Here is a 12622-nt window from a genome sequence, read left to right as displayed (position 1 = left end):
CATCTTGATGTAAAATGTCAAGAAGAGTTCCAGTCTTTGGTCCTAAGACAGAAACTCAGAGAAGAGCAACAGAGCAAATGGCTGCTTCTCCAATAAGTGCTCCAAAGGTCAGTATCATGTCCACACTACTTAAAAAAAAATTTATCTAAACCACGCAAGCCTTTAATTGCCTGCCTCTAGTAGAGCAATCTAAAGTATTTATTTCCTATTATTTTTTTCTTTTTCTTCTCTGATAAGTAAGATTAAACCTTTAAATTTTGTCACCTACATTGCTCATCTCTGTTCCTTTGTGTCCTCCCTTGATTATTCCTGTGAAGACATATATTTTCGATGCACTTAAGACCTACAGTTCTGACAGATTTGTTATGAATGATGATCAAAAAAATGTATTGATGCCAAGTTCCTACAGAGGATGAACTTGGGTCTTTTAGTGACGAATGGTCTCGTGTGCCACATGATTGACATTGCAGGGATAATAAAGTTTCTAGAACCATCTTATGAAAGTAGCCCTAGAAATACATGGACCATTTGGATTACATCACTGAACTATTTATGAAAAAGTAGAAATAAAGAGACTCAGAGTATTGAGTCCTCGTAGTCAATATTGCAACACTCTAGAGAGTGGAGATGATGGAAACAATATATGGCTTGTTATTGCCAGAAAACTGACGTTTCTGAAAGGAGATGCAGATTGCAGTAGAGTAGATTTTTTTTCTTTGCTATTTGCTATCACACAGTGATGATGGGTGTGTTGACACCTGAAATTTTTCTTGTCTCAGGAGAGGTGCTGCTCAGTACTCAGTGTGAAGTTCTCAATAGGCAGATCGGTGTTTTGTCTTTTAGTTTTCAGGCAAGGTGTAAACAGTCCTGCTCCCACCTCTATATTGCATCATGGAGAATATATTAATAAGAATTTTCCAGAGTTATTGACTGGATGCTGTGCACAAGCCATGAATTTTCAAACATAAACAAATGTTCTTCTTAATGACTTTGCTCTCTTTGGGCAGAGGAAGGCTCTTCCCCTTCCCCTTTATGTTTTCATTCCCTGAAGATGTTTATTACATAGGCAGAGATTCTGTAAAGAAGTTGCAATGGACAGGTTTCCATTTCTTACATTTAAAAAACAGAAAAAAAGAAAGAAAAGAAAAGAAAAAGAGTTGAATTTACAAGATTCAAATTTTTTTTCAAGATTCAAATTTTTAATTGAGGCAATGTCATGAGCAATAATATTTTCAAAACTGATGAAGAGTTAGTATCATTCTCACACAACTTAATGCAATCATGTTAATCACAGAAAATCTATTTCATCTGAATGCATTGTCACATCGTACATGAATTTACACATTTTTTCAAACTATTGTGTAGTGTACCCCTATATGGAATTTATGAAATTATAATTCATCAGTATTAGTTTTGTCGACTTTTAGAAAAATGTACATAATATTAATGTTAATGCTGATTTTTCTATTTACTTGATGTTTATGAAAATATTCTAATTACAATAACTGCACAAGGTATTTGAGTCGATGTGTTGTTTGAAATGTTGGATGTCTACACTAATGCTACCCTCTTTACTTTTTAAAAAAACCTCTCTGACTTTTAATCTATCCATGTATTCTGCATTCTATAGTCTGCCTCTTTGCTCTAAAAAGGATGCGGCATTGTATCTAGACTTCAGGATTTCAACTGAGCATGTTAGAAGAGAGTCAGGTGAAGCCCATCTGCAGACAGAATTGATACAGTATCCATATTTGAACAAAATCGGCAGTTGTAGAATTTGGAAGCAGTTTTGCTCATACATTTTCATATATAATGCAGCAATGTGACCCTTTTTGATATCCATATAACCTTTATAAAAGGTACATCCTGCAGTTAGACCTCAAAGGTGCATTTTACAATGCCTTACAGTTTGCTGATTGTGAGTCTATTATGCTATCTAGTTCTCATAAAGACAATATCAATTGTGACTATTCTATTAAAATTAACTTTCACTTTTATTTTATATATGTGGATATATTTGCCGGAATATTTACATGAATAGTATTTGTTTTCTGTTCTGTAGAGTTCAGAAGACAGCATTGGGTCTGGTTGAACTGGAGTTATAATCTATTAAATAGTACTTTGTGTGTACTGGGAACCAAACTTGGGTTCTCCAGATGAGCTACTTCTGAACCATCTCTGTGACATTGTTAGAAAATTTTTGTTTTTGAATAATATTATGCCTCATCTATATCATGGAAGTATCTCTAATTCCCTGGATCTATTTTATCTAGGAAAGCAATTTGCCCACAAGCACGTGGTAATTGGGTAACTTCCCATTACAGGGTCTGTTGACATTCAGAAATGTGGCTGTGGACTTCTCTCAGGAGGAATGGGATTGTCTAGATTCTTCTCAAAGGGCTCTCTACATGGATGTAATGCGGGAGAATTATAGCAATCTAGTTTTTGTAGGTAAGAATACTTTTCTTGTAGAATTTCTGACTTTTTCTTTGTATTTATCTACATTATAGGTATGTAAACTCTCTAATCTATCTAGAGACTGACAGAAATAAGGGAAATTCTGATAATAGCCATAACTTTATGTTTTCAGTGTTCCCTACTAGAGCACCCAATGTGCAATCTCACTGACACCCTTATTTAGTTTTTAATTTTAACTTAAGTATTGAATATTTGAATTTCAAAGAAATTGGGATAATCAAAGTAAGGACATGAATTTTATTTTTACTGTTGGATTAAGCTATTTACCTATTTCTAATTTTTAAAAGATGAAGAGACTTTAAAATCAAGAAAGAAATGTTAGTTGTGTGAATATTGTTGTTTATTTTTTACTTTTCTTGAGATATGGTCTCTAGTCCTGGCACAGCATGATTTCAATCCTGTCACTAGGGAGGCTGAAGCAAGTGCATCTGTTAAGTTCCAGGCCAGCCTGTGTTACACAGGGAGTTCCCAGCTAATGAAGGCTACACAGTGTGACTCTCTCAAAAATATAACCAAGGAAAAAAGAGAAGCACTCTCCATATGATCATTAAGGGCTCCTTTCTCAAAGTACATTATTGCTCCAGCACCTATTTGTTCAACCTTCTGCAAAGTATGAAGATTAGATTAAAATGTGGTCCTTGTGGTTTAATTGGAGATCAGAGTAAAGATCCTTCTGAGCATCCATGTAATGATAGTGAAACACACAAGGCCTCGAGTAAGAGTTCTGTTCCGAAGATTTGCTAATTTATTTGTCTTAAAGAACTTAAGGATGCATCAGTTATTGAATCTGTTTAACCAAACATAAATTCTTATTATCCCTAACTGTGCTAATTTTCCAGAGAACCATTGTATATGTGGTAAATATGAGAATGTCTTGGATCAAGACTCAAAGCATGTTGTGCATCAGCATATGTATATTCAAGAGAAGTCTCACAAATGGTATGAGCCTGGTAAAATGGTTCCTAAATCCTCCCAATGTATAACTTCTGACACAAGTGATACTACAGAAAGCTGCAAGAATTACAGGAATGGTAGTCACAGGGATTCTTCTACTGAGTTATCAAACCTAAAGAGACATAAAAGTGGAAGCACCGTAGAAGAACAATACAAATATAAAGATTACGGGAAGTGTTTAAGTTTGTGTTCCACAATTAGTCAATATCAACGGATCCACACTAGAAAGAAAGAACACAAAAATACAGAATGTGATGAATTTTTTGACCCTAAACTTGAACACACAATTGAACAAATCCATAGTGGAGAGAAAGCATACCAATGCAGGAAATGTGGAAAGTGCTTCCGGACCTATTTGAGACTCAGTAAACATCAGAGAACTCATCCTGGAGAGAAACCCTATAAATTTATAGAATGTGATAACTCCTCTCTGCATTTGTCACACCGCAAAGTACATTACAATATCCATCATGGAGAAAAACCCCGCAAATGTACAGAATGTGGCAAGTGCTTTTATAATTCATCAGGCTTTAAAAGACGTTGTAGAATCCACACTGAAGAGGAGACTTACAAATGTAAAAATTGTAGAAAATCCTTTATCTGTTGCTCTGGTCTTAGAAAACATCAGAAAATTCATGGAAGAGAAAGGCCTTATAAATGTAAACAATGTAGTAAATCCTTCTATACATTGTCACACCTTGAATACCATTGCAGAACCCACAGTGGAGAGAAACTTTACAGATGTAATGAATGTGGCAAATCCCTTTCTACCTCCTCAGGTCTTAGAAAACATCAGAGAATTCATACAGGAGAGAAAATTTACAAATGCAGTGAATGTGGCAAATCCTTTACTTTCCGCACATCTCTTAGACTACATCAAAGAATTCATACAGGAGAGAAACCTTACAAATGCAGTGAATGTGACAAATGCTTTATCCAGAAAGTCAACCTTAGAACACATCAGATAATTCATACAGGAGAGAAACCTTTCAAATGTAGTGAATGTGAGAAATCCTTTACCGTTGGCTCTGGTCTTAGAAGACATCAAACAGTTCATACTGGAGAGAAACCTTATAAATGTAGTGAATGTGGGAAATCCTTCACAATTGTCTCAGATCTTAGAAATCATCAGAAAATTCATACTGGAGAGAAACCTCACAAATGCAGTGAATGTGGGAAATCATTTATCTGGAAAGCTGATCTTAGAACTCATCAGAAAGTCCATACAGGAGAGAAACCTTACAAATGTAGTGAATGTGGAAAATCCTTTACCACTGGCTCAGGTCTTAGAAGACATCAGAGAATTCATACAGGAGAGAGACCTTACAAATGCAGTGAATGTGACAAATATTTTGTCCAGAAAACCAACCTTAGAAGACATCAGAGAATTCATACAGGAGAAAAACCTTACCATTGTAGTGAATGTGGGAAGTATTTTAACACTGACTCATATCTTAGAATACATCAGAAAATTCATACTGGAGAGAAACCTTACAAATGTACTGAATGTGACAAATACTTTATCCAGAAAGCCAAACTTAGAATACATCAGAAAATTCATACAGGAGAGAAACCTTACAACTGTAATGAATGTGACAAATGCTTTATCCAGAAAGGCAATCTTATAACTCATCAGAGAATTCATACAGGAGAGAAACCTTACAAATGTAGTAGATGTGAGAAATCCTTTGCCATTGGCTCGGTTCTTAGAAAACATGAGAAAATTCATACTAGAAGAAACCTTACCAGTGCATTGAATGTAACTAGTCCTTTGTCCAGGAAGCCAGGTTTAGAACTCAGCAAGGAATTCGTACAGGAGAGAACCTTGTAAGTGCAGTGTATATAGGAAAGTCTTTACCCACTCCTAAGAAAACATCAGAAAATTCAAACTAGAATCCTAAGTTTCCATATTAAGTAATATGGCCTATAATTTATCCAAGCTCTGTCCTTATGGACCAATGCAGATTCCACAAAAGAGAATCAGTGTGAACATGAGAAACTTGTGGAAGCCTTTAAGTAATGTTCAAAATCTTAGAAAAATTAATCAAGACTTTATATTGAGGAAAATTCTGAATATGTCACATTGTGGGAAATTTTTTTTTAAAAAAAATTACTTTTCCGACCACAAATGCTTCATACTGAAGACAAAATGGGGAAGTCTTTAGAATGTCCTGTTGTATATGGAGACTGAAGCATTCTATCCAGTAGGAAAGCTGATTAAGACAAGAAATAAACCATTCGTAATTGCTTCAAGAAGTTTCTGAAACTGACAAGGTTCACTATGCTTAATTCCATTGAAGAAACTTTTATTAGTCTTGATGCTTCTACTTCAAAGAGGCTTTGATGAATTGAGCCAGTAAGATACAGTGCTCTTTAAATGTACATATGCCTGTAAGTGTGTAGTATGCTGTGGGTATCCAGCTTTCAAAAGCTATATTTTATGCTGCCTTGGAGTTTTGTGATGGCAACTTTGAGTAAACTTTACTCTTGTAACCAACTCCAGTCCTGTATTTATGTAAGTAAATAACCCAATAAAATCCATTGGTTCAACAAGATAGATTTCAGTCGAAAGCATGCTTGGTTCTGTGGTCAGTTCCAATTTTGACTGATTGGGTGCATATGAATTTGTCTCTCCCCAGGAAAAGTCTCTCATACAACATTTGCTGAATGTATTAATTGTTCCTCCAAACTTGTACGCCAGAAAATTAATGTTAGAGAGAAAGTATTTGAGTCTACTAAAGAAGGAAAGCTTACTACTCAAGTAGTAAGTTTCAGGCTTACTACTATAGTAGTACATGGTTTCGTTGAAAGGGCTCAACACAGACAGAATGCAGAGGATTAGGGAGGCTTAAGAAAGAAGGCCATTCTCCCTTGCATGCATCGAAGAGAGTGAGAGGTCTGCAGTGGAACACATGAAAATATATGTACAAACCTGTGTTACTGACAGACATCATCCAAACAGGGCTGTGTCTGTGCATGACTCTGAAATCATGCTTAGACTCCATGATTCTGTCAAGTTCCAGTGACCCTCAGACCACTGCTGTTTCATGGGTAAATACTGAACACCATTGTGCTAGCTTTGTGTCCTACTGTACCTTAGAAATACCACTCTACAAACCTAAACAAATGAATCAAATTTCTTTTCTTAAATCCTTTACATGATGCTAATATTGTAGACATATCAGAAAATTCAACATTAAATAAAACTCAAGAAAATACTTTAATAAAAACACATTCAGTCAGGCAGTGATGGCATGCACCTTTAATCCAGCACTTGGGAGGCAGAGGCAGGCAGATCTCCATGAGTTCAAGGCCAGTCTTGTCTACAAAGCAAGTTCCAGGATAGCTAGGACTTTTAAACAGAGAAATCCTGTCTTTAAAAATAATAAAAAGGCATATTAAGCTTAACTTTATGTGTGAATCCATCTGTACAAATATTAAGAGTCTACGGAGCTTTAAAAAGATGACCTATGAGCAAGAAAAGGTGCACATGCTCATATTCAGCTTAGAAATCCCCCAAGGGTGTGCTGGAAAATCACTTTGAAGTACTGAAAAAATATGGTAAAGTATTTAGTCCAATTCCAAAGTACTGTATTAGAGTATTGATACTAAAAACAGCAAGACTCAAAAATATTAGACCTTAGGCAAGGCAGCATGTTACATTGCACAAAACGATACCACTGCATAAATGTTGCATGGGTTTCAGTACAAAAGGATAGTTATATTCAACTAATGGGGAAATATTGTTTAAGAACATTTTGGTGTTCTCAGTATTTGTGTTTGTTGAAACATGAGCTCAAATGGTTAGTACTACCTTGAATAAATTAAGGCTCTTGTTTGAAAATGACTGTAATAATTTGTATCAATCGCTGCTGTATATGGGCTGATTAATCTGAAACTGGGGACAATGGAAACTTAAGGCTTCTGGACTGGCCCTTTGCAATCTGGAGAATGCAACCAACTGGGCAGACTCCTAGGATGCCAATTTTAACTGTTCCATGTATTGAGGCTTCTCTGTTGACATTAGATGAATTAACCCTACCTAATTTATCACATATTTCCAGTGGTAAATTTGTAAACTTGGGCACAAAGAAAATTTCTCACTTTGTATCCCTCACACAACATTTATAAACACAGTTCTGGTGTATGATAGCAGCAACATGTAGGGAGACTGGGTCGAATAGGTCCAGGGCAGCCTGATAGCTGGAGCTGTGTCAAAGATAGCCTGGATAGAGTAGGAAAGATGGCTATCAGTGTGGCTGAGAAATCACCTGATCAGAGGAATGATGGGGAAATGAAGCAAAGGTTGTGTGGGCTTAGAAAGCTCATCAGCATTTGTGTAAGTACATGGTGAGATCTACATTACAGGAGCTATGATATCTCAACCATGAGATTATGGTCTGGAAAACCCAGCATTCCCGAGGTCCCTCTAGGAGCTATATTGTTCAGAACCAAATAGAGGACGCAGATGGTATCTCCATGTCTTATAGGGACAGAGAAAACTCCCCTAAGCTGCAGGACATACTTCTTGACATCTGGGATACTTATCAACAGTGCAGTAGAGGAAACTGCCACACAGTGGCACTGCAGGGTTGGGAAACATTCATTGTCAAACCAGGGGTTTGATTTGTATTTCTACTGCTGTGCAGGACACTGGCTCTCAAATTCTGTTGTGTATATTTACCCATGTCTGTAAAGTTTAGATCATATGAACTGGTGTTTATCAGGATTCTTTTCATTTATCTTATGGTTGCAAGCATAGTCACAGAAGAATAACCTGATAGAGCATTTGCATTATCTCTTGTTTACAAACATGTTATTGTGGTAATTTAAATTCATCCATGATTTCTAACTCCCATCTTCTAGCACTTCCCTATTCAAGACAATGGAATTTGCTCCTGGGGCTGGTATCCAAAGAGCAGTTTTGAAATTAGCCCCATGAGGAACCAGGAAGTATTTGATTAAATATGAAAATATACTTATAAGCAAACACAAAACATACAGAATAAAGAAAGAATATTAAGAGATGCAAAGAAAAAAGGCAGTAACATATAAAGTCAGACATATCAGAATTACACCTGACTTCTTAATGGAAACCCCTAAAGCCAGAAGGTCCTGTGCCGATGTGCTGCAGACAAGACAGTGAGAGACCACCAAAGCAAGCGCAGACTACTAGACTCAGCAAAGCTTTCAATCCATAGATGGAGAAAACAAGATATCCCATGACAAAACTAGATTTAAACAATATCCGTTCACAAATGCAGCCCTACAGAAAGTACTAGAAGGAAAACTTCAACCCAAGGAAGCTAACTGCACCCACAAAAGCACAGGCAACAAATAACCTCACACCAGCAAATCCAAAGAAGGTAAACATACAAACACACCAAAAGATAACAGGAATTAACAGTCACTGTTCATTAGTATCTCTTAATATCAGTGGACTTGATGTGGGATTCCCCTCTGTATGCTGTGAATATGTTTTATTACCATTGGCTAATAAAGATGTTACTTTGGCCTATAGCAGGACAGAATATAGCCAGGCTAGAAAAGAGAGATAGAGAGAAAATCGGTGGAGTCAGAAAGACGCCATGCAGTTGCTGAAGGAGACAGACACTAGATCTTTAACAGTAAGCCACAACCACGTGCTGATACATAAATTAATAGAAATGGGTTAATTTAAGATGTAAGAGTTAGATAGGAATATGCCCAAATCATTGGTCAAGGAGTGTTGTAATTAATACAGTTTTTGTGTGATTATTTCGGGTCTGGGCAGCCAGGAAACAGTTGAGCAGGCGCCTACTACAAAATGGCACAACAACGTGGGACAACTACATTCACATAAAACCAGAGAGAGGTTGGAAAGGTTCTAGACACAAAAGAACAAAATGGTAATGGCATTTTGTTTCACATGGGCTGCATTTGCTGACAGCAAACATGGGCTCCAATGGCTCCTTTAAGAGAGGTTTTCCTGACTCAGCATTGGCAGCAAAGACTACATGGCTTCTTTAGGGGGGCGTTTCCTGATTTGCTGACACAAAAGCTTCTGGTTCTATTGGGAGATGCATCCATGGAGCATTTGAATGGGGTGTTTGAGCAGATTGCTACAGGTTGATTGATGGCGAAGTAGATCCACTGCATACCTGTAGCTGGGGTGAAGAGCATTACTTGTAGAGCTGGCAGTAAACATACCTCCACAATGTTAGACTGGGCAAAGGCAAAAAGCAAAGCAGCCTTAGTCCTAGCCATGCCTGCTTAGCAATTAAAAAAAAAAAGTATTCCTGGTTTTCTGGTCAAAAAATGATTGCAAATATTACAGATTTACACACACAAAAAGACAGATTCAGAAGGAAAAATTCCTCTGAATGGGTCAGAGTGTTAGATAAATGTATATAGACTTGGAAGAGAGAAGAAAAAAGAATATAGTCATTTAAAAAAAAAGTAAATGGTTTTTAAAAGTAATGTCTTTAAAGAGACAGAAAAGTAAGCCATGTAAAGATGGAAAATACACAGAGAGTCTGGATTATTTATGTTATTGTGTTTTCTTTCGACTGTGAATGAGCTAAGTACAGAGGGACATACAGGCTGCTAAGTTAAACCAACATATATATATATATATATATATATATATATATATATATATATATATATTTAAAAGGTGTCTTGACTTCAAAATTTGAGTGTAAGGATATGTTACTTTGGAAAAGAGATTCTGCTTTTGTTTCCACAGAGGAGAGAAAGCCATGGATTCCTTACTGGCTAATATGGTTTGATCATACAAGACCTCTTGAAGCAATGGCCCAGATGGTTCAACATCCATGACAGCTTCAGGAATGCATGCTGAGATGGACCTACCACACAGGATAACCCATAAAAGACATGATTAACAGTATACCCAATCATCAGGAAGTAGTCTAGAGAATAATGCTCAAATTTCCTAAATGATTGTTTACAGATGTTTCTTTATATTTAAAGGTGAATGTGCCTTAGAGATGAGTACTTTGAATTGCTGTACATCTTGGTTTATTGATATAAATTTAAGTTCAATGTTGTTTTATAGATAGATAGATAGATATAGATATAGATTTCTGCCCTCAATTAATTGTGTTTGTACAGCTCATTTTAAAATGTAATTTATAATTAAGAAATACAGGTTAGTAGATAGTCATCTATAATAGTTAGGCTTTTAATCAAGTTAGTTAGGTTTTATAGGTACAAAGAGATATATTGAAGGTGGATAGGTATTCTTCAAACTTTTCAAAGATGTACAAAATATGGCATTTGCAATATTTTAACAATTTATGACTTTATATGACAATGAGACACATCTGCTTCTGGCAGCACTAATCTACTTCAAGGGGATGATGGGCATCAAAGAGGCTCCTTATGGAGTTTTTTAGCCATTTGGACAAGAAAATGCTCTTGCCTGAACTGCTTGATGATATGCTATGTGAACTGGACATGCAGAACACATAGAAAAATGACTTGAATTTGCCTAAAGATGAGAAAATACTTCAAGGTTCTTGCTACATGAAATACCTGCCGATATTTTTCAGGACACGGAAGAAAGCATCTGATGAACTTTGCCATAACAGAGCCATACAGGTCTTCAAATTTCCTGTTTCATGGAAAATTTAGCCAGATATTATGGGCCTGAAGTCTGAAGATGGATTCCCCCGAAATTACAGAAGAACTTTGGGTGATTGTCCAGTCAGCAAGATGTCTCTGTCAATTCTAGCACTTTGGAAGTTGCTTACAATGCACTTCCTCTCTACTTAGGTAATATATCCTTCTGGAGTCTTTGATGGAGTTGAAGACAAAAGCTATAGTGTTCCTTAGTTATGATAAAAATAAATGAATTTAAATTCACAATGATAGGATAAATAGAAAATATTTTCCTTAATTTCCCAGATGTAAAAGGACAGAATATTGTAACTATAATATATGTAATTTTAATAAGCTAAAGTTAAAACATTACTTTTTATTTAGACAGAAAAAAGGAGATGATGTGGCATACATTCCCCTCTGTATGCTGTGAATATGTGTAATTACCATTGGTTAATAAAGAAACTGGTTTGGCCTGTAGAGGAGCAGAATATAGGCAGGATGGGAGAGATACAGAGAGAAAGTAGGCAGAGTCAGGGAGACACCATGTAGCTGCCAAAGGAGAAAGATGCAAGATCCTTAACAGTAAGCCACAACCATATGCCGATATATATGTTAATAAACATGGGTTAGTTTACAATATAAGAGATAGCTAGTAATATGCCTGAATCATTGGCCAAGTAGTGTTGTAATTAATATAGTTTCTGTGTGATGGTTTCCAGTCTGGGCAACTGGGATATGTACAAGCAGCCTCCTACTACATGGAGTCAATTCACATATAAAAAGACACAGGCTAGCAGAATGGAAATAAAAGCAGGATCCATCCTTCTGATGTATACAAGGAAAAGACCTCAACCTCAGATGCAGACTTTATCTCAGAGTAAAGGGTTGGAGAAAGATTTTCCAATCAACTGAACCTAAGAAACTAGTGGTGTAGCTCTGCTAATATCTCACAAAATAGACCAAACTAGCAGCAAGCAGAAGAGATGGAGAACACTTTATACTCATTAGAGGAAAAATCCATCAAGGTGAAGTCTCAATCCTGAACATCTATGCCCCAAATACAAGAGCACCCACATATGTAAAAGAAATATTGCTAAAGCATAAATTGCACTTCAAACACCACACACTAATAGTGGAGACTTCAACATGCCACTCTCCCCAATGGCAGGTCTGTCACACTAAACATAGAAATGAAAGAACTAACAGATGTCATGACTCAAATTGACTTAAAGGACATCTGTAGAATATTTTACCCCAAAACGAAAGAATATGCCTTCTCAGTACCTCATAGAACCTTCTCTAAAATTGACTACATACTCAGTAACAAAGCAAAGCTCAACAAATTAAAAAATGAAATAATCACCTGTATCTTATTGAATACACTATGGTTTAATGTTAGAATTCAACAACAACAACAACACTAATTGCAGAAAGCCTACAAACTCATGGAAATTGAACAGTGCCCAATTGAATCATTCCTCAGTCAAGGAAGAAATGAAGAAAGAAATTAAAGACTTCCTAGAAATCAATGAAAATGAAAGCGCAATGTACCCAAACCTATGGGACACTATGAAAGCGGTGCTAA

General features: G+C 36.3%; 1 protein-coding gene across 1 annotated transcript; it reads left to right on the top strand.

Moving 5' to 3' along the window:
- Nucleotides 1-14: 14 nt before the first annotated feature.
- Nucleotides 15-5241, top strand: LOC125411806 (uncharacterized). Its single transcript, XM_085691462.2, is given in 4 exon segments — nucleotides 15-107; nucleotides 2325-2451; nucleotides 3318-5045; nucleotides 5048-5241. Coding segments are annotated over 4 exon segments (2004 nt in total). The 3' UTR covers nucleotides 5104-5241.
- The last annotated feature ends 7381 nt before the right edge of the window (nucleotides 5242-12622 follow it).

The sequence above is a fragment of the Myodes glareolus genome, chromosome 1 (genome assembly GCF_982192425.1).
Source record: "Myodes glareolus chromosome 1, mMyoGla1.1, whole genome shotgun sequence".
In the NCBI taxonomy this organism is placed as follows: Eukaryota; Metazoa; Chordata; class Mammalia; order Rodentia; family Cricetidae; genus Myodes; species Myodes glareolus.
The sequence above is the reverse complement of the archived record's forward strand: the minus strand, read 5'-3'. Positions and strand labels throughout refer to the sequence as shown.